The 22,481-nt window shown below is 39.3% G+C and overlaps 3 protein-coding genes across 3 annotated transcripts; 1 reads left to right on the plus strand and 2 right to left on the minus strand.

Moving 5' to 3' along the window:
- Positions 1 to 4,514: 4,514 nt before the first annotated feature.
- LOC131781669 (uncharacterized) lies at positions 4,515 to 9,647 on the minus strand. Its single transcript, XM_059098391.2, has 7 exons — positions 9,600 to 9,647; positions 8,942 to 9,016; positions 8,294 to 8,555; positions 7,514 to 7,881; positions 6,924 to 7,100; positions 6,139 to 6,430; positions 4,515 to 5,513 (listed from the first exon to the last, which is right to left on the minus strand). The coding sequence occupies exons 3-7, from the start codon at positions 8,512 to 8,514 to the stop codon at positions 5,123 to 5,125; spliced, it is 1,449 nt and encodes a 482-aa protein (XP_058954374.2). The 5' UTR covers positions 8,515 to 8,555; positions 8,942 to 9,016; positions 9,600 to 9,647; the 3' UTR covers positions 4,515 to 5,122.
- Positions 9,648 to 15,046: 5,399 nt separating this feature from the next.
- On the plus strand, positions 15,047 to 16,654 carry LOC136283371 (uncharacterized). Its single transcript, XM_066172127.1, has one exon. It carries the CDS (start codon positions 15,047 to 15,049, stop codon positions 16,652 to 16,654), a length of 1,608 nt encoding a protein of 535 aa, XP_066028224.1.
- Positions 16,655 to 17,816: 1,162 nt separating this feature from the next.
- LOC131781683 (putative leucine-rich repeat-containing protein DDB_G0281931) lies at positions 17,817 to 22,397 on the minus strand. Its single transcript, XM_066162034.1, has 2 exons — positions 22,208 to 22,397; positions 17,817 to 21,545 (listed from the first exon to the last, which is right to left on the minus strand). The coding sequence occupies exons 1-2, from the start codon at positions 22,377 to 22,379 to the stop codon at positions 19,360 to 19,362; spliced, it is 2,358 nt and encodes a 785-aa protein (XP_066018131.1). The 5' UTR covers positions 22,380 to 22,397; the 3' UTR covers positions 17,817 to 19,359.
- Between the last annotated feature and the right edge of the window lie 84 nt (positions 22,398 to 22,481).

The following is a 22,481-nucleotide window of genomic DNA, read 5'->3' on the forward strand; positions in this document are numbered from 1 at the left end:
GTCCTGGCAAGAGTCTTGATTCCTCCACCACATGTGACACTGCACTGAGAAACTGCTGACCAGTCAGTGTAGCCCCCATCAATAGCTGCAAGTAAAATAATAATCAATCCTATCAGTCCTAGGAGCCTTCTTGCTCATTATTACAGATATTAGCCCATTTTCTGTAATGTTGAAGAAAAAGCTAGTCAACCCAGGGAAAGAGGAAGTGTCCTTGTGGCCAGTACTTATTGATACTCCCAGATGGGAGCTGCTCTAAGTGTAAAGTGTCCTACCAGTAAATTGGTAACGTCCATGGAGTCTTGTTGAGTGGGAGTATCCATATTTTTTAAGTGCTAAGAACTTTTAGTCAAGGCCAAATTTATGTGTTTAAATGCGCTGAGATATTTACCTCCAGAAACTACACACTGAGACAACTCTCTTATAAAATTCCTTCTCAGTGACTTCTTGTAGAACTCCCTCCACTTCACAGTGGGACCACCCATGCCTCCGTCACAGATATTAGCTTCCTCAACAATCTCAGATTCAGTGAGTATTCTATTCCACAGATTAAAGCCTGTTATGCCAACATTTTCTGTTCTTCCTCCTCCCCCAATTTGAAGCGCCCCTCCAGCGTTCCTTGTGCCGACAGAACAGGGTTGAAATTTGACTTCAGCTCCGTCCCTGTAGTAACTTGTGTATCCTGAGTCTGCGGCGCCGTCCCATAAGATGCAGATATGATGCCATTGGTCATCCATCAGATTAGTAGCGTCGAAAGTACTAAGGAACAGAAAGTCAGATAACTTATTTAATCGCATTTTGTATCACGTGAGATGTTTTCAATCTTTGTAGGTCCATGATAATGTTATCCCAACGATTGTGCAAACCACACAATGCACCTGTACTATACAAACATGAATTTTAGGCTTTGAAAACCACTCATGCAAATAGACGTGCAAAATGTGATCAAGCATTGTAAAAAACAACACAGCACAGTTTTGTAACCTGTGACTTAAAGTCCTATCTGTAAAGTGTATGTTTCTACTGGTGAATAGTGTTAGCAATTTGATGACTATTCCCATCGGTATAACCCCGTGAAGTTTGAAACTTTGCGAATATCGTCTGAAATCATCTGTCACCACTGTTGTCTATTCTGTAATTAAGCGTTGTCCAGCCTGATAAGATATCAGCTTATGTATCACTTACCACGGATGTACTTCAGTTCCAATTCCAAAGACTAGATGTTTGCTGTCGTCGAGGCCTAGAAAGAAGCTGTTTGTTTTTAACGTCTTCGGAGCATCCATGTCATAGGAGACAAGGTACATTCTTTTGTTTGAACTGGTGCCCCATCCTGCTCCAATTTTAAGCCACAAACAGATGGTCATTTCTGATAAGTCTGGAATGTCCTCCACAGAAAATGAGTTTATGGCCAATGTTTGCTTAATCAAGATATCAAAAAGCTCCCTCGCTAAAAAGATATAAAAACAAAATGATATTAATCAGGTGTTAGTGTCCGAAGGATTAAAATGTAAATTGATTAGTACAAATCCTTTTATGAAAAATAAAGCACATTTTTTTCCAAAGATGATTGCACAAGAATACGAAAGTCATAAGTTCACTGCGTGCCTGGCGGGTTGTACACTGCACCGTTCAGTGAATTGCACAGTGAAGCGGTGTATTTGTCGACACTTGGCTATCCATGTTGACATTAGAAGAACTAGTGCCAAGCACCCGATAAAATGAGGGTGGCAATAATTCCTAAGCAATACTGCTAGCTCTGTAATAAATATGGAAGGAATTAACTTATTTCCTTCTAAGCATTTTATCATTTTATCCCGAAAAAATACAAGGTAATCTATAACCAACATTCAAAACAAATATTAGACGAGTGTTGGTCAATTTATGTTGGAAGTAAGTAAAGTGTCAGGCAAAATGATGATGTATGGAGTAAGACATAATTCGTCTACTTACTAAAGTGAAGAAATAAGCAAAGTGTTGTACTCACGTGTTCGATCGCACGTATTTCTTCTCAAGTATGGAACACTACTAATAATTAGTAGATTTTCGTACGAACTGAAAGCTAGAAAAAATGATAAACTGAATGCTTGTTTACCAGAAACTCTCGTTTTCTTTCATTCGAAAAGGTAAGTTACATTTTATGTGAGCTGCAAATCAATTAACGTCACTCTCGAAAGAAAGTAGTATTGGTTACTATATTCTAACTCTGAAGATATTTTATGGAGACCCAAGCTTTCAGAGCTATTTTACTGTAAATAGGGCCTGTAGTTTAAGGGGAATACAAACCTTTACTATCACCAACTCTGACTAGAATGTACTCTTTCTGCTTTTCTTCGATAGAAATTAAACTCACTCTCATATGCCTACAGTTAAACACTGCATCCCTGAGCTATATTGTTATCACATAGGAGAGAACAAAGCAACACATCAGCGGGGGGGAGCGTATTTCACTCCCTTCACATTTTAGTAATTTGTTCGACCATTAGATCCTTTGAATACGTGGTAGGCAGTACTTCTCACTATTTTTCTATTCTTAGAGGCGCGTATTCGGTAATTCTCTTTCTGGCACCTCTGTCCTGCGAAAGATACTCCGCTAGGGCCGACTTTGCCTTTCATTATTCCGTTATGAAACGCTCGCACTCGAGGCGATAAGAAAGATAAGAGAAAGCTGTTGGGGTAAGAACACGGTACTGAAATAAAATAACCACACTTACATGCCGGATCTGGAAGGACTAGAAAAAGTACGATGACCAGGTAGAGATTTCCCATTGTTCTGTGAAAGAAATAGACACAAAAATGACAATCTGGCTTCTTACCTTCGAACCTCGTCGTAAGCTAAGAGGGAGGTGTCCACCAAAAAGGTAACGTGAACATGAACAAATGCGGCTACTGAGTCCGTAAATGTTCAAATCAAAGATTATTATTTATATGAGGGCTTTTGTGATCTTTGAAACTTTCTTGTACTTTTGTCAATTTTAAAAAGTTATTACGAGTTGATTATTATTAGCGGTTAAATTGGCAATAACAAGTAAGGCTCGCTTCACAAGTTTGTTGTAGTAAACAATCATGGTAAGCTTTGTTCGAGCCCAATTTACAGTTTTCTTTTCAACGGTTGCCTCTGCCCTAATTGAAAAAAAGGGCCTTTAAACTGGCCAAAAATTTTTTTTCCAATTTTCGAACAATGCCTTGTATCAGGGCTTGACAGCAGTTTGGTTCTTCACATTCGTTCGCTATATTACCTTTTGCTTGATGAAGCGAACTTACCCAGCGCTTTGGCTTAACACTGACTGTAAAATAAGCAAGCCTTTGGTGAATTCATGAGTTATTTATCACAGAATGTAACGTTATTTGACAGACCTGTAAATGTAAACAGTCTTCTTAAGGTGGTCTAAAACCTTCGACACTTACTGGGGTAAGATTTTGTGAAGCGAAAAATTTTATTTATCAGCAGGGTTATATGGGTTTTTTTTTGTCTCTAGATTTTAATTAACCTTTACCGGCGTCTTGGTAAAAGACAGAAAGAAAAATCGAAGAAACAGTCACACAACAACGATATATTGTCAAAAAAAGACAGAAAAACAACACTGTTTTCCTGGAATTGATTTACAAATCTCATTTAGACTTCTCAGTATCAGGAGAGGGAGCGGCAGAGAGTTTTTTAAAACTGTATTAAAATAGAGTGATTCTTTTCTATTGGAATATGTTAGTTTTTAATTAGGTGAAATGATAGCTGTTTCATTCTCTTTACGATTCGTTCTTCCCGTAACATTTGATAATTTTAGGTGGCATTTCCATTACCAGAGAGTGGGGATCGACTGTGTAGAATATTAATTCGAACTACTAAACAGACCAGAAGGAGATCCGAGTGATCAAGATTAGTATTTGTTTAATTTTCCCACGTAAAGCTCCCTCGCATTTCTACCGATTGTGCATTTAAACTAGGTGATCTGTTTGGTTTATACCGAGGCAAGAAATTCAGTTCCAATTAATTAATATGACCGTGCTCGTAATGTTACATATTTTGTAACAGAGTGCTGCTTTCAAAATTCAATTTTTGGCAGTGCTGGTCTAACATATCAAAATCATTTACTGGTCCCATAGAAAGAAAACATCCGTCATCACGTAGTTCAAAGTAAACAAAAACATTAACGCTTCAGAACAAAGTTGCCAATGGTAACGAAAACAAACTCCAATGGTCTTATAAGAGTGTATTACTGAACAAGAACAAATGATACCATTCTAAGGAGAGAACAATCAAGTAACATCAGCCTGAATTAGAAACAAAGTTCTTGGTAAAATTATGGATATTTATTGAAAGTGTCAAATAGCGTACAGGTTTCTAAGTTTGTCAGAAGAAGTTGCGGCATTAGGAAACGCTACATAAAACATTAAACTACTGTTAGAAATCTAAGATATTTATACCTTTAACTTCGAGAATATGACCAAATGTGCAGAACGGATTTGACAATTGACTCGATTTTGAAACACTTCATAGAAATCAAGTCAAATTGTGAAGGGCCTTCTAAAAGCGATTCTTAAAACTTATGTTAAGTTTTTAAGTGACTGGTATACTGAAACTTCCCCATATGAAATAGACAAAAACCCCACTCACCCTATTAGATTCAATAGGGTGTCCAATGACGAGCTCGTAAAATTAAGGGATATGTAACCTCCCTCGCAAAACAATAATAGACACGTCGGGTTTCCAATAACTTTTCCATAAGCGACTGCCGGCGGCCATGCTTCGTAGAGGAACCGTAAGGTAATAACCACACGAGTCCCTGCTCGTAAGCTAAACAGACGACGGTAAGAGGTGTAGACTCCCGGTCACAGACTTATACTGAAACCCCTAGACACGGGTAGGATAAGTCCCCTCATCTCTTTAGTCACCATTTCATTACACATACTAACTGGCTTGTTTTGCATGAACTGTAGATGTGATTCGTTTGGGGTCAACGATTAGAGGAAAAAATTTTAATAATAATTTCCTAGGCGAAAGTTTTAAAAAGAAGGAGGAGGTGGCAAAATGGAACAAACAATGTTTGGACGTTTATTGCAACCAGAAAAAGAATAAGCAAGCAAAATTTCAATAGATTGCAAATTACTTTAATTCGGTAGTCAATACAAATTAACCATCCACGTTGCATTCTGATGGCTCAACAACATGCTCTTTAGCGTTAGTTTGAGCTGCGTTGTAGAAATCATTCCATTGTGCCACAGGATGACCCAAAACTTCTTGGCACGACCTGGCGTTGTCGAGTACTTCTTTATTAGTTAGGACTCTGTCCCACAGGTTAAAACCAGTTAAACGTACCTCATCGCCAAGTTTTCTCCTACTATACCCTACAGTTAGGTATTTTGGATTTCCTTTTAATTTATCCTGTGCTTGACAATCATCGTCTGACGGAATCGAGTTGCCATCTTTGAAGTATTTAATTGTTCGTGCGTTTCCATCCCAGGCCATACAAACATGATGCCAATGATGATCATCGAGCTCTTTGACTGTACCCTTCGTATAGCTGTCAGGAAAAGGAATGGGAAAAAAATAAAAGGTTAATCAAAAGACATATGCTGATTTGCTCGGGCAAAGACAAATTCACCAGAGAAACACTTTACTGCGTAACGTTTCAGTCTCCACATGTGCCAAATTAAAAAGTGAAATTGTACAAGAAACTCTGTATACTCAATTTAGAGCTAACACTCATCCAACCCGAAGCAGAGTGACTCAAATTGTGTGCCTTGAAATCTCAACTAAGTTTATTTTAAAACAACAACAAATCGATGTACAAAGTTAGTCATTTGGCTAAGCACACGGTTGTCCTCGCTCTGCGCATGTTATAGTGTTACCTAGCAACAATAAAATAGGTGCGCACAATATCGACACGTAGTGCTTGTCGAAATATCTGTTTGCTAGCTTAACTGTCTTACGGTGCTCTGGTCGCTCAGTCTTAAGCTGGCTTCGTAAAGACACAGGAATAAGTGTCAAGCAATGGTTTTGTCTTTTATACTTTAGCAATGGTAGGATGGTCGTAGTCAGTTTTATAGCTAATGGCCTCGCTTTTCACTTCAATTGCAATAATAAACAAATGCAACATACTTGATTATTCGTATTGCTAGGGAGACATGACTTAGAGACATGCTTACCAAAATGTCGATGAAGCATGCAATGTGAGCATGAAAACGTACAAACGCATGCCGCCTTTACGTTTGCCATAGAGTTTGACGTAAATAACATCCCTACTATATGTACGGTATGCTGCTAAATCCATGTTATTAATGTCATTTTTCCAATCCCCTGTAGTTTGAAGCTTCAGCCACATGCACATTGTCAGCTGCGTCACGTCAGGAGAGACATCGTCCGGTCTTATCTTCAGCTGATTCCTCTCAATACCACCATAGACGATTCGGACGTCAAAAGACGGGGATAACGGACGAGCTAGTTGAAAAAGCGGAAAACGAGTTTGAAGTTAGTGAGTAAATTACAGTAGACCGTTGGAAGGGGATAGGCTGAGTATTTTTTCCGTAGTCAACGAGCACTGACCGTACGTCACGCAAAATATTGAACGCTGAAATTATCTCAGGTAAAACTTTTTTAATGAAAGCCATTCAGTATAGTCCCCATCCAAAATTTTTGTCTATAGCCTCAACTATGATGTACAGTGGGTCTGAAAAAACTTTGATTGAAATAACCTTGGCTATTATTGATATTACTGGTTGTGGATATGGAAAGGAGAATTGAAACCAACTCATCAAGTTAAAAACAATATGAAATCATGCGTGTAAAAAAGGTATATGTTGAATAGAGAATAGAACGTATGGCGCGGTTGTAGCTGTGGGTGTATAGAAAAACTAAAAGATATTTGAAATCACGTTAATTACTGAATAAAGAGAAAGGTAGAAATCATGAATGTATGTATAATAGAACATACGGCAAGGTTGTGTATTGCACTCCTGTGTCTTCCTGGTTGCCCCAAGGTGTTTACAGTCCTTCCCACCCCTCGCTGGGGGAGGATTGTTGCAGGTCCTGACGAGAGTCTTGGTACCTCCACCACATGTGGCAGTGCACTCAGAAACCACTGACCATCCAGTGTAGCCTCCATCAACAGCTATTTGCGAAAGGATTAAGCTATAACTATAAATGAGAACTATACTTTATAAAGAAGCTGCTTTCCGTGAATGCCGTGCCTTAGAGAACTTTGCTGAGCTTTGGCTGTAAGTTATATAAATACTACTTGTGTTAGTCCTAAAAGACTACTATCCCATCACTGCACGGCAGTGCAGTCGCAGCCCAAGGAAGCGTCCTTGCACTGGTACTCACGGATACTCCCAGGTAACGGCTGCTGTGAGATTTAAGTGTTCTACAATTAATTGAACTGAATACATAAACATGTATCACAATGGCCTTGGTAACGTCCATGGTAACATATTGGAATTTAACCAATTTAAGAAGGACGAGTGATCCAATAGTTTTTAAGAGCTTCACACGTTCAGTCAAAGTCAATGGCGCTGAGATATTTACCTCCAGAAACTACACACTGAGACAACTCTCTTATAAAATTCCTCCTCAGTGACTTCTTATAGAACTCTCTCCATTTCACAATTGGACCACCCATGCCTCCATCACACTTATTAGCTTCCTCAGCAATCTCTGATTCCGTGAGTATTCTATTCCACAGATTAAACCCTGTTATCTCCACGTTCTCTGTTCTTTCTCCTCCTCCAAGTTGGAGCGCTCCACCAGCGTTCCTTGTGCCGACAGAACAGGGTTGAAATTTGACTTCAGCTCCGTCCCTGTAGTAACTTGTATATCCTGAATCTGCGGCGCCGTCCCATAAGATGCAGATATGATGCCATTGGTCATCCATCAGATTAGTAGCGTCGAAAGTACTAAAAGGAAGAAAACGTCAGTTAACTTATTTTATTAATAAGTTAGGTATAATTTGGCCCTACGATTGCATGAGCCGAAAATTGCACTGCACCTACAGAGATTATAGTAGCCTTTGAAAACCATTCAAGAAAGTTGCATTATAATTTTACAACGTATCATAGATTACGACACATGTCAGGTTTGTAACCGATAAAACATAATCCTATCTTCACAATATAAGTCATAACTTAACAAGATAAACCGTTTTGGCACCTTTGTAAAGATCTCTATATAACCAGATGAAGATTACATCCTAGGGGCTCAAAGCGGCAGATTGATCGAGATCATCCACCACCGCTATTGGGCACGCTGTATTTGAACTTCCACTTTAATAACGATACAATCAACGAAACCAACGGATAAATCATTTACCATGGCTTTGCCTCATTTCCAATTCCAAAGACAAGACTTTTGCTGTCGTCGAGGTCCAGAAAGAAGCTGTTTGTTTTCAATGTATTTAGAGCATCCACGTCATAGGAGACAAGGTACATTCTTTTGTTTGAATTGCTGCTCCATCCTGCTCCAATCTTAAGCCACAAACAGATGGTCATTTCTGATAAGTCTGGAATGTCCTCCACAGAAAATGAGTTCATGGTCAACGTTGGCTTAATCAAGATATCAAAAAGCTCCCTCGCTACAAGTCAAAATGATATTGATCAGGTGTTAGTGTCCGAAGGATTCAAATATAAATTGATTGGTACAAGTATCATGTCCTTTTATGAAAAATGCAGTAATTTTTCCCGAAAGATATAAGCTCACAGCATGCCTGGCTGAAGAAGCGGTGTATTTGTTGATACTTGGCAATCAATGTTGATATTAGAGGAACTAGTGCCGAGCACGCGATAAAATGAAGGTGGCAATAATTTCCAAGCACTCTGAAAGAGAAGTTAGAAGGAATCATTTTATTTCCTCGATGCATTTTATCATTTTATCCCGAAAAAATGTTGGGTAATCTGTTACCAACATTCAAAACAAATGTTGTGTGATTGAAACGAGAAATAAGCAAAGTGTGGTACTTACGTGTTCGATCGCACGTATTTCTTCTCAAGTATGGAACGCTACTAATAATTAGTAGATTTTCGTACGAACTGAAAGCTAGAAAAAATGATAAATGCTTGTTCACTCAGAAACTCTCGTTTCTTTTCATTCGAAAAGTTAAGTTACAATTTATGTCAGCTGAAAATTATTTAACGTCACTTTGGAAAGAAAGTATCACTGGTTACTATATGAAAATATTTTTATGGGGAATACAAACCCTTACTATCACCAGCTCTGACTAGAGTGTATTCTTTTTACTTTTCTCCCATAGAAAATTAAACTCACTTTCACATGCCTAAAGTTAAACACTGCATCCAGGAGCTATAGCGTCATCACATAGGAGAGAACAAAGCAACACATCAGCGAAGGAGCGTATTTCTCTCCCTTCTCATTTGAGTAATTTGTTCGACCATTAGACCTCTTAAATACGTCGTAGGCAGTACTTCTCAATCTCTTTCTCTCCCTAAAGGCGCCTATTCGGTAATTCTCTCTCATGTACCTCTATCCTGTGAAAGATAAACCGCTAGGGCCGACTTTGCCTATTATTATTTTGTTATGAGACGCTCGCACTCGAGGCGATAAGTAAAGAGGAAGCTGCTGGAGTAAGAACACGGTACTGAAATAAAATAATCACACTTACATGCCGGATCTGGAAGGACTAGAAAAAGTACGATGACCAGGTAGAGATTTCCCATTGTTCTGTGAGAGAAATAAACAAAAAATGACAATCTGGCTTCTTACCTTCGAACCTCGTCGTAAGCTAAGAGGGAGGTGTCCACCAAAAAGGTAACGTGAACATGAACAAATGCGGCCAAGTCCGTAAATGTTCAAAACACGATTATTATTTAAATGAGGGCTTTTGTGATCTTTGAAATTGTCTTGTACTTTTGTTAAATTTTAAAAAGTTATTACGAGTTGATTATTATTAGCGGTTCAATTGGCAATAACAAGTAAGGCTCGTTTCACAAGTTTGTTGTAGTAAACAATCATAGTAAGCCTTGTTCGAGCCCAATTTACAGTTTTCTTTTTAACGGTTGCCTCTGCCCTTAAAAAATGCCCTTAAACTGGCCAAAAAAATTTTTCCAACTTTCGAACAATGCCTTCTATCAAGGCTAGACAGCATTTTGGTTCTCCACATTCGTTCTCCATATTGCCTTTTGCTTGATGTGGCGAACTTACCCAGCGCTTTGGCTTAACACACTGTAAAATAAGGAAGCCTTTGGTGAATTTTAGCTAATTTGTGAGTTATTTATCATAGAAGGTAACCTTATTTGACAGACCTGCAAATGTAAACAGTCGTTGTAAGGTGGTCGTAAACCTTCAACACTTACTGGGGAAGGATTTAGTGAAGCGAACTTACCCACCACCTGCGCGTAACAAAGCAAGTTACCATTATTTTGCATGGTTAGTTATTTGTCATACAACTTCATAGGTAGATTAAACCTTCTAACTCTCGCGCACGCGTTGTATTGATAGGAAAAATTTTTAAGGGTTAACTATTTTACGACTAACGGTTAGGATTTGTCAAATGGCCGTTGACCTCTAATAACTAACACTATGGAGACCCTCAGATTAGGAAGATGTACACCTAAGAAACACGTTCTTCAACTGCGATTCACCAGCTGCTATTGATTTGAGCTGCTTTGAAACGGTGTTCTAATGTACACAAATAAATACTGACTGTCTATCAAAACATTCAATAGACTTAGAGCATATTCCTTCGCTTTACAGTTGACTTGACATAACTTTGACATCTATGAAAAAAAATTAAAATACCTTTACTGAGCATAAAGAGAGTAGTTTGTTCATACCTTCTGGGATCAAGAAATTAAGGGGATTTGTTTCTAACTTTCTGAAAAGTGAGAGCAAAGCGAATTGACGGGAACTGTTTCAATTGTTTCCAACTTGCAAAGGAAGTTCAAACAAAACCAGCGTTCTACGGTTCAAAGACCAGAGAAAGGTGTCATACCACTGAATAACTTGCGGTATTTACTCTTACGTCGCAATAGTAATGAACTGAGCTTTCCGGTCTAAGTAACCTCTCTTGACTTTGAACAGATTACCAAAAGAGAAGCGACAGTAAGGTTGTAGCATTTACAATAATTGTTGTAGTTATAACTAAGGTTTTTTTTCTTTAAATTGTGATTTAACAGCAAAGAAACCCTCACGCGGCCGAAGGATGACTGAGAAATTCTTCAAATTGAACTTGGATAAATTTCCTATACTATCCAAACAATGCGGCTTTGCTTCAATGAGTAACGCTTTTGAAAGAAAAACGATAATATTTTACTTATACTTCCATCTCGCTTACTAGTTCTGCCACATTTAACGGACTCAAGGATCACAATTGGCACCAAATGTGTTTCATATGGAAAAAGACGGGCTACGTGAAATTCTACGTAGATGGAAAGTTGATACGCTCACGTGACGATTGTGGGACAGGTCCCGTGGTGAGGGGCAGATTTCCGGATTTAGGGAGCATGGAAAATAGGAAAACCAGTAATTGGGTTTTTATGACTGGTTTTGTTCTGTGGGATATAATTCTTACAGACGAAGAGATTCTCAAGAGTACTAAGACTTGCGATGGAACGAACGGAAACCCCGTAGTGAAATGGGAAGATTTCTACCCGTTGGCTGAGTCAAATGCCGCGGATTTTGTGTTGAAACCATCAACATGCCAGGCTCTTAAGTAACTCTTGCGACATCATTAATATTAGCGCAAATGCAATCACCATAAAAAGCCAATGTGCGAGATACCAGACCTTGTAAAAACAATTAAAGCTATTAACCCTTGGAGCTTTGGTGTTCAAATTTTCCTTCTTTTTCTATTTAATGGATTTTTTTTCCTTTATTTATCCGTTTCTGTATTTTGTTTATGTATGTGCGCGTTAATCTACTTTCGGCAGTCACGTTTTTTGCTGATAGTCAGCAAGTTGATGCCCTCTTACTGGGAAACAAGGTTAAATGAGCTACCGGCAGAAATTTTTTAAAAGGAGTAGTCATTGCGCAAGGTAGATGCGAAGGAAGGCAGAGAAAACCTCAAGGAGGATACTTAGGAAGGACTCCAGTTGCTTGATCAAAAATATTTGCTGACACGTAAAGGATGGCTGATTAAAAGATGGAAAATCAGCGGAAGCCCACTAGAAAATGGGGGGGCACACCAACCTTGATAACTCGCATGCTTGGCAAGTGCGATCTCCAGCTCTCGTGGATTATTTAAAAGTCCGTTTTGCTGTGCAGTTCGCCGGTAAGCCTCGCAAGGCATCTATTTACGTTTCCTATGAAAGTCAATTGAGCTAATTAAGCATCTCAACTTAGAATGAATCAGACAAAGCAAATGTATGAATGATGTTAATCGCATTGCTGACATAATAAGGCTTAAAAATTTTTTTCGAAACAGACAAAAAAGCGGCGTTGGGTGACACGGAGAAACAGATTCCATCGTGCTTTTAAAATTAACTGACCGCATATATCCATTTGTTTTGAAAATGAAATACCAAACAAATTGGTGCTTTTCAGAGCGTATTAATTTCATCAAATTGTAGATTCAGTGGAACTCAGTTCAATGAAGTGCAAAGCAAGGCGACGTGCCATATTGCAAAGCATCCAGAAGTAAGCCCTGTATGTACGTGTTCGTTCCTTGGATTTGCTCAGACGAAATATATTTTTCTAACCTCCCAATAAAGGACCATTTTGTTCCATTTGATGCATGAATGTAATCAAAGTGAAAAATAGTAAGAAATAAAGACAATTTGAGATTGAGGGCTGAGAACGAATTGTTTTAGCCAGACGTACATGTCCGACCGTTTAGTCCTCAAACATCTTTGTTCCTAATACGTCCTTATAGTTTAACACAATTTCACCCACAGAAATTAAAACGCAGATCGTACAATAATTTTAGGAAGCTGCATTGCTTTGGATATTCTCCCACTTTTGTCAAACCGACACTTTAACGATTGCTTAAGTTAGTTTGATTTTTTTAACTAACCGGTACACAACAACGACACGGAACTTACAACGCCAAACAAAAGACACCTAGGCCTTGCACGTACTGTGCAGGAACACATCGACCTGAAAAGTGCAACAAGATTAAAACAGTAGAGGAACGACGATCCCTACTTCAGCGCCAACAGCGCTGCCTTAACTGTCTTGGTCTCAACCACACAAAAATCCAATGTTTCTCAAAGGGGCGACGTATGAAATGTAAGAAAAAACACCACACTTCAATTTTTGATGAAAACCAAGAAAATACAACCCAAAGCGCTTCTAGTCAACTAAAGGAAGACAAAGGGCCGAAGAATGATCACCTATCAGCGGATGCCGTGTCGAAGAACAGAACCCACATGGGAGCAACGCATGTACTCCCTTCTAAAGCTCATATCCTGATGCAATCCGCCGTTACGAAAATAAGTGGAAACAATAAACAGTACTATCAAGCTCGCATCCTATTTGACACAGGATCACAAAGAACCTTTATCACTCAGGAGATGAAACACAAACTTACACTGGGAACAATGGGAAGCGAACTTTTAGATGTGACGACATTCGGTACACTTCAAGGCAGCACTTCAACGCATCCTATTTGACACAGGATCACAAAGAACCTTTATCACTCAGGAGATGAAACACAAACCTTAAACTAGGAACAATGGGAAGCGAACTTTTAGATGTGAAGACATTCGGTACACTTCAAGGCAGGAGAAAAACATACGACCTTGTGGCACTGACATTGTCAACAGAAGTAGAAAATATCAAAATAACAGCCCTAGTAACTCCAGTTATTTGTCCACCACTATCGGCTAAGGTGAAAAATTTACAGATACCGCCGGAATTACAAGGACTTAAACTTGCTGATCCTTCACATTCTCTTAAAATTCAGAACACACAAAAAGGCCTTCTCTGCAGCTATAAAAAAGGCCTTCTAACAGATCGAACTGAACTCCCTAGACAGAGACGCAACGAGATTCCTGTGGCTTAAAGATATAAATCAAACAGTTGACACTAAAAGCAACTTGGAGGCTTACAGATTTTGCCGAGTTCTATTTGGAGCGACACCCTCGCCCTTTCTGCTGAACGCAACAATACAATATCACCTAAGTCAAAAGGACAACTGGGTAGCACGGGACCTCATGGAGAACATGTATATGGATAACGTGATAACCGGAACTGATTGCGATAATAAGTCCTTAGAATATTACTCATGAATCTACGCCAATGGACTTCTAACTCAGAAGCTCTAAATCGCATAGCACAAGAAGATCATATACAAGCAGATCCAACAACAAAAATCTTGGGACTCACCTGGAATTCAACAAGTGACACGCTCTCACTTTCAATTGAGAAAATGATCAGAGAAAGAGATGCTATCACAAAAACAACAAAACGAACAACGCCAAGCTTCGCATCAAAATTGTTTGACCCGCTCGGCTTCGTGGAACCTATTACAGTAAAGGCAAAGATTATGATTCAAGACCTGGGGAAACAAACCTTAAGTTGGGATGAAAGTCTTCCAGACGAACAAAAAGAACAGTGGCTAAAATGGACTGATGATATCCACAATTTAACTTCAATTGAAGTACCCAGACAGTACTTATTCGCAAACGTTACAAAACACAATTGCACATATTTTGTGACAGCAGCCAACAGGCTTACGGAGCGGTCGCTTACTTAAGAGGATTGTCAGCTGACGACGGAATACACACTGCATTCCTTATGGCTAAAACCAGAGTCGCACCCTTGAAAACGACAACACTACCACGACTAGAACTATTAGCAGCACTCTTGGGAGCAAAACTATTCCAATTCCTAAACAAAACCTTAGAGCTTGTAAACAGCAGTGAAGTTATATACTGGAGTGATTCACAAATTGTTTTATCTTGGTTATCTTCCAACAAACAACCACAACAATTCGTTCGAACTCGAGTTCACAAGATACAAGAAATCACATCATCCCAAACTTGGAGGTTTTTGCCCAACGTCTATGAACCCAGCTGACTTGATAACCCGTGGAGTAAGCACTATTATATTCAACGATAAGAAAAAACTATGGTTTGAGGGACCTCCAGGGCTTAGCGAACCAGAGGAACAATGGCCTCCATATCCCCAAAATTTATTCATGAAGCACTTCAAAGCTTACAAATGGAAATTGTCACAAACGTCGCAGATGATCCAGATATACTAAACATCATTGACATAACAAGATACAGCACCCTAGTCCATCTACTCAGAGTCACTGCCCGCGTTATCAACTTCGCAAGAAAATGGAGAAAAAGAAAAGTATACAGTGAAACTTTTACAGCGAAAGATATCGTGGAAGCCAGGAATGTCTTGCTGAAAGCTACTCAACATAAGATCTACAGACAAGAAATTTCATACCTGAAGAACAAAGACAAATCCAGACAACCTGCCATCATACGACAATTCGATCTTTATCTTGACGATGAAGATATCATACGCTGTCGTGGTAGACTACGGTATACAGATCTGCCTCACGACACAAAATTTCCTATCCTCATACCAAAGGACAACTACTTAACTACATTCATCGTCCATTCTATGCATAAGCAGGTCATGCATGGTGGAGTACGAGAAACATTTACTCACATCAGACAAACATATTGGATACCTCAAGGTCGACAACTCGTAAAAAGAATCATATCAAAGTGCGTAACATGCAGAAAAGTCGAAGGACCACCCTTTCGCTCTGTACCCACACCACCGTTACCACAATCAAGAGTCCAACAATCACTAGTCTTTCAATTTACAGGGATCGATCACGCAAGACCTCTATATGTCTGCGACCAGACAAATCAAACCTCATCTAAAATGTACATATGTCTTTTCACATGTGCGGTAGTAAGAGCCATACACCTTGAATTAGTAGAAGATCAGACCACCGATGCTTTCCTTAGAGCATTCAGACGATTCATAAGCCGTCGAGGAGTTCCGGAGTGTATCATTTCAGACAATGCAAAAACCTTCAAAGCCGGAGCTCAAGAACTTCAAACAATCAAAACTCAAATTCTTGGAACAGGTTCATCCCAACAGTTCCTCGCTCATCACAACATAACATGGAAATTCATAACTGAAAGAGCTCCGTGGTGGGGAGGATTTTACGAGCGGCTTATTGGTCTAATGAAAAGATGTTTAAAGAAAACTCTGGGGAAAGCCTGCCTAAACATGATTGAACTAAACACAATACTTACTGAAGTAGAAGCAGTGTTAAACAGCCGACCCTTAACATACCCTTACACAGACATCAACGATGCCTCTCTGACGCCATCACATTTCTTATGTGGATACCGTCTCCTAACATTACCAGACACGAATGCTAAAGAAAACGAAGCAGATCCAGATTATATTCCATCTGAGATGTCAACAAAAGCACTGACAAAAAGAGCTCAGTATCAGAAAACACTAATAAAGGCCTTCTGGACACGATGGAAAACTGAATATCTGACAAGTCTGCGAGAACATCACACTTGTCGAAAGAGAATATTAAACAAAAAGGCAGTTGCTATTGGAGATGTTGTTCTCATACACGATAACACACCACGAAACCAATGGAAAATAGATGTGGTAACTAGCCTACACACGGGGAAAGATGGACTCGCAAGATCTGTATCTCTAAGAGTACCTTCTATCACGACCTATAGAGAAACTTTATCCGTTAGAGATGTCAGACATACCGACTGACAAAAACATAGAAAAAGCTCCTGAAAATGATATACAACGTCCTCCTTTGCGACTTGCCGCTCAGAAGGCAGCACAGAGAATCAAGGAATAAATAGAATAACCACTGATATTGAAGGGAACAATATAAGACATTTTTTTTTACTCTTTACACATGAATGTATACTATATTTTCAGCTTATGTTGTCGGCCCGGGAGAGTGTCATGAATTATGTTATTTAACTACGTCACAATGCGCGCGACATGTAATTACAACAACAATAAAGAAAGAAGACGTTACGTTTACTCGTCTTATTTTGTCGTTACAACAGAAGCCATCAGGTAATCATCACAAAATATCGAACAGACAAGTTCAAAATCATAGCTGTATTAATCTCAGGTTTCTCTTTAACAATGTCAACGTCTCTACATGTGGCTGGAGTTTAATTGGAATTTTGGAAGTTCAGACCAGAGGTACTGCAGTTTCATTCATTCTGGTTTCGGTATGCTTCAATCAGCCCATGGTAGAGAAGATCCTTACTAACTATGATCGGCAAAGAGTTATAATTACTAGCTGTTCCTATCCTGCCGATACTTATTAATTAGAATAAGCAGTTTCTTAGATAAAACTGGCCCAATGATTAATAATCTCAAAATGGACTGAAAAGAACATGACTTGGACTGTTGCAGATCTGTTGGGGAATTTGGTATTTTTAGACTTGGTTCCTCAAGAAATAGTGCATGTTCTTCAAGCGGTAATTCTACCATCTCCTCAATGCTTCCTTCGCATTCACTCTTCCTAAAAGGAAGACCATAAAGAAAATCTTTTCACCGAGAAGATCTACATTCAGTCCCACAATCATCAAAACTATTGGCCCATATGTCTCTAGGTTCAAAATTGAAAAGGAACCAAGGCCTTTGATAAGAATCACTGAATGATTTGAGAGCAACTGAAAGTACAGGGAAACCAACAAAACAGAGCAAGCAGCTGGTATCGTCTGAATGTGAACCGGCCGCCGATAATCTTTTCTTCTCTAGGATATTATTGAGATACCATTTTTTTTTTTCTCAAAGGGCACGGTATTCGGGCGGTACTCAAGACTTCGGGCACAGTTTTTCCCAATAAGGACCTACCGGCTAGCGAATAACATATATTTATTCTTCAAAATTCATCCAAGATATATCGTCACCACACGCTGTAAATATGCTATCCATATCTTTCACATGCAAATATGAAAAAATTTGCCAAGTTATATAATTGATTGCATTTGCGCTCTTAAAGAGAGGCTATTTACTTAAGAAGCATTTGTTGGTGTAAAAATCGGCTTTTCCTTATGACAAACGGTAAATATTTTTATAGGGAGAACTTGCTTAAAAGTTGTACCAGTAATTGAAAAAACATATTATGAGATAATAACGACCCGTAATAATCGCTCTGTTTTTTTTTTCTTAACTATCTAAGCTATCCAACAAACAGAACATAAAATGTCGGCTTATGGATCGAATTTATCTTTGTGTGTTGATGGCGTCTCTTTTCGTTCGTAATCCTTATTGGTTGATAATTTCTTAAAACCCTCCATGAGAAGATTCGTATCCGCGCACGCGGCCATTTAACATTTAAAAGAAAATTCCAAAGATAGCGTTACTTTCGAAAGGAACAGTTACCAAGTATCTGTAGTAGACTTGAGTTCACGCATAGTCTAATGCAATTACTCCTCAAAAGTTCCGTATTGTTCTCTAGCGCCGTCCCCTAGGACTGGTGCGTGTTCTTCGTGTCCTCTTGCTTCATGAACCATTTCATCTGCATTTCCCGCCTTTTTCAATAACAAAATTATCGAAACAACCATTCCGCAAAGTAGAACCACGTTCACCGACATAATCATCCAAATGATGGGTAAGGATGAGTCAGGGTTCAGAGCTGCGTACCTTACGTTCATGAAAGAGAAATGAAGAGTCAAAAGAACCAAGGTCTCTGCTGTGTTTTCCAATGGGAACTTTTGGTAAGAGTCGTTTAACGGCCTGAAGGACAACTGCAAGCACAAAGCAACCAGCAAAACAAAGCAAACAGCTATCGTCTGGAAGGACGATCCACGATTGATGAGAGACAACGCGAAAGCGATCAGCATCCGCCTTAGAAGAAAGATGATCTCAAAATAGGGACGAAATTCTTCCCTGTATGGCAAGTAGATAGAACCGAGCCAGCTGTCCAAAGATTCTTGGTCTTGCTGGGGCATTTCATGTCTTCTGGCCACCTTATTGAAGTGCAGGAGAGGAAGGAACAATCCAAAAGGCACACCGATCACATAAAGAGGCAGGGCAAGCCAGCCTAACACCTGTAAGATGGTGTAGTCATAACCTTCACATTCCATCCATGGGGCCTCCCTCAAGTAACGCTGGCCATTATCCTCACCTCAATGCGCAAGGGTAGACGCTGTCTTTTTCACAATGGGAAAGTACGTAAAGTTAAGAGTCATGACCGAGAGTTGTAAACAGGTATTCCGAAGTCGAAGTCGTCTTTCTTCTAAATTGGGATATTCAAAAATTTTAAAGACGAGGTAACCAAGGGTGAAGTAGAACCAGACAAGCAAGATGCAGATGAGAGGAAGAATTAAAAGAGATGCGAGCTCGCCGAGTGGTGTAAACAACCTCGGAAACTCACAAGCCAGGCCAGAGAAACGAAAGTTGAAAACATTTCCAATGTATCTCTGCGTCTCCAAAACCTCAACCGGTCAAACGTCCGTGTTGGACAATAAGGCATCAAAAGTTTGGAAATAAAATACGCTTGTCTTCATGATTCCTCTTGCACCCTTTCCTCTTCCAGCTAAACCGATGAAAAGAGCAATAACGTTGAGTTCGAGGAGCCAGGCTGGAATGATTTGAAGCATCGCCAAAACGGTTAAAATGATGATTTGAGAAAAGACAAAAGTAACAGATAGAAATCTCTTCTTCTCGTAAAAGAAAAACCCAAGGGTAATGAGCATGATGGAAAGAATCAGAAGTACGGCTATAATGTACACACTGGCTTTACTTTTACGACAGGCGTAGCAAAGTATTCCCTGTTTGTAATAACCATGTTCACAAAGGGAGCAAAACCTATCTCGACTACCTTTCTGACAAAGGCACGACTTGTTACAAGTAATGAATGGTCTGTCACTTGCTCCATTTTTCTCCCTAAGCCAATCAGGATCAATACCACACTCACAAGAGCCGGTTGGATTGCATGATGTATTTACGAGGGCGCTGGTGCCTAAAGCTTGGGAACATCTTATTAGGTGAGTCACGTTTCCATGAAGTGATGAAGGCCAATATCTCTTTTTAATGATCATCGACTGCGTAGGAAGCATTTGATCGTGACACACTCCCCCTTCCATACAAGATAAACAGGTTCTTCCTGAGCCGTAGTATCCAATATTACAAAGGCACAGACGGTAAAAATAGTAATTTGGGTCTAACACGACAAGTCCTTTGTTGTAACTGAGTCGAGCATTGGGACACCTAAATTTATCATCTGAATTTCTCTGCGTCAAAGTTTTAAAATCAACCGTCACGAGGTTGGGTAGAGCTCCTTTTTCCTCGTTGGACTCGTGCATATTGGGATTCAGTGAGATGTCGAAGACTTCCAGTGCTAAGAGTTTTGCAAATTCTTGAGGAATTTTTCCTGAAAGGTTGTTCGCAGATACGTCAAGATTAAGAAGAAATAACATATTATCTGGGGGAGATGGAAGCTGTCCAAACAAGCTATTTCTACTTAAATCTACAGAAATCAAATTTTGGAAGTCCCACAGTTTCGCGGAGATTTTTCCAAGAAAATTGCAGTCACTGATGTTAAGAATACGTAACGATTGATTTATGGGTTCCATTGCTTCTAATAGGGTATTAAACATCATGGTAAGCTGTTTATTACCAGCCAAATTAAGTACTTCTAAGGATTTTGACTTGAAAACAATTCCTTCTTGTAGCCCCGATAACTGATTTCCACTGAAATCAGCAACTTGAAGCATGGGTATTGAGCCTAAGCTTTTTGGTAATTTTCCAGAAAAAGCGTTGTTCGCCAGGTTTAAATGCCATAAGTTTGTCATGTTACCCATTGTTGAAGGAATGCTTCCACTGAAATGATTGCCAGGCAAAAGACACTCAATCATAGCAGGAAAGTAAAGTCCAAAATCATCTGGTAAAGTCCCGTTTAGCCCGGCAAGAGACAGGTGCATGTAACGTAGAGATGACAGATTATAAAGGTTTTCAAATCCGCCTCTAAGAAATGACACACTCTCAAGATCCAAAAACCAAAGCTTCTTCAATTTGGCAATGCTCTTCGGAATCATGCCATTCAATGTGTTTTCTCCGATACTGAGAACTTGCAGCTCACTCAAGTTCCCAATGTCCCTTGGAATTGTACTAGAGAGACCCTTTCCCAATTGGCAGCAGAGTTGAACTTTTACCAAAGATTCCATCTTTGGTAAGATTTCAGCGGGAATCTCACCAGACAACTTATTAAAAGCAAGATCAAGACGAAGCAAGGTGGTCATATTGGCAGACAAAATTTCAAAAAGATTACCTGCAAGCCTGTTGTTATTACCTACACACAAACCCTGCAAATTACGAAGTTTCCACAAACTTCCTGGAAAAACCCCAACCAAATTGTTTTTGGTCAAAGCGATACTGATAATGTAGCTATTGGTTTGATCACATGTGATTCCATACCAAAGGCAGTGTGGTACAGAGTTGTTCCCCCAGTGAGTACTTTTTCTCCAATGGTGACCATCTGTTTGGTTGAATATTTCCATGAGTACAGCTCTTTCTTGTTGGGGCGTGAAGGTTGTCTCCAAAGTACTATTTGGAATCGGGATATCGTGCAAGCATCCATAGGCAAAAGTATCATCGTAGTTCAGAGGAGTCAGCTTCTCTGTTTTCAAAACTAACAGTAAAACAAAAAAGAGAAGCACACAAATATATATGATTTCAGGTCAAAGTCAGCAAGGATTCTGCCTTTCTATACCCTCAACGGTTTTTCATGATGTGAATTATTGTGTTACGTTTTCTTCTTTGAAATTCATAATTGATCAATATGTAACTCGTAAATCAAGATTCCTGGGTTTGATCAAGGAAATTCATGACTACTTCTAATTTAATCTATACAATTTATGATCCATTATTTCGCTTCAACTGATCATAATCAGAGCGAAAACATCTTAGGAACATTTGAAAGGGAAAGGAGGAGGATCTGAAAGTACCACGTGCATTGGTTACCTGTTGCCCTCAAAAGTAACCTGAACAATACGATTCTAGTATTTCAGTTTTCATGATGATCTTCTGCCAAACAAATACCGTCACACAGCTCAAGAATTTGAACCAAAACGCCGATGAAATATTAGGGAGTGTGACTTCCGCCTTAAGAAATCGCCTACGCCTGTTGCGTCAAACTAAAACCAGCACCGAGGCCCTCTATTCTAGTCCCAGAGAATAATTGGTAAAAAATAAACCTTTGGTTTTTTTATCATTAGTTGTAAACGAAAAAGTGCGTATCAAGTGTGGTAAAACACTTTTATGAGTTGACTAAGCTTACTGGCTCGCGCTTACCTCTGATGTCTCGTTTGTTCCGACTTGCTTTGCAGTAGAGTGACCTTGATCCATAGTTTGATAAGTTTTCTCCGAACGTAAGAGATCGGTAATGTTCGAAGCAAGCAAGGAGCGCCACAATCTTTAACAATACGGTTCGAAAGGAATATTTTGATGAAAGCGTTTGGGCCATAATTCTCCTTCTCCTAAAAGAAACCGGAAGAGGCCTGGTTGTACGAAAGACAATGCGATCAGCGGTTTCAGCGGTTAATTTGAAAACAAGCAAAATGGAGGA

The sequence above is a fragment of the Pocillopora verrucosa genome, chromosome 1 (genome assembly GCF_036669915.1).
Source record: "Pocillopora verrucosa isolate sample1 chromosome 1, ASM3666991v2, whole genome shotgun sequence".
In the NCBI taxonomy this organism is placed as follows: domain Eukaryota; kingdom Metazoa; phylum Cnidaria; class Anthozoa; order Scleractinia; family Pocilloporidae; genus Pocillopora; species Pocillopora verrucosa.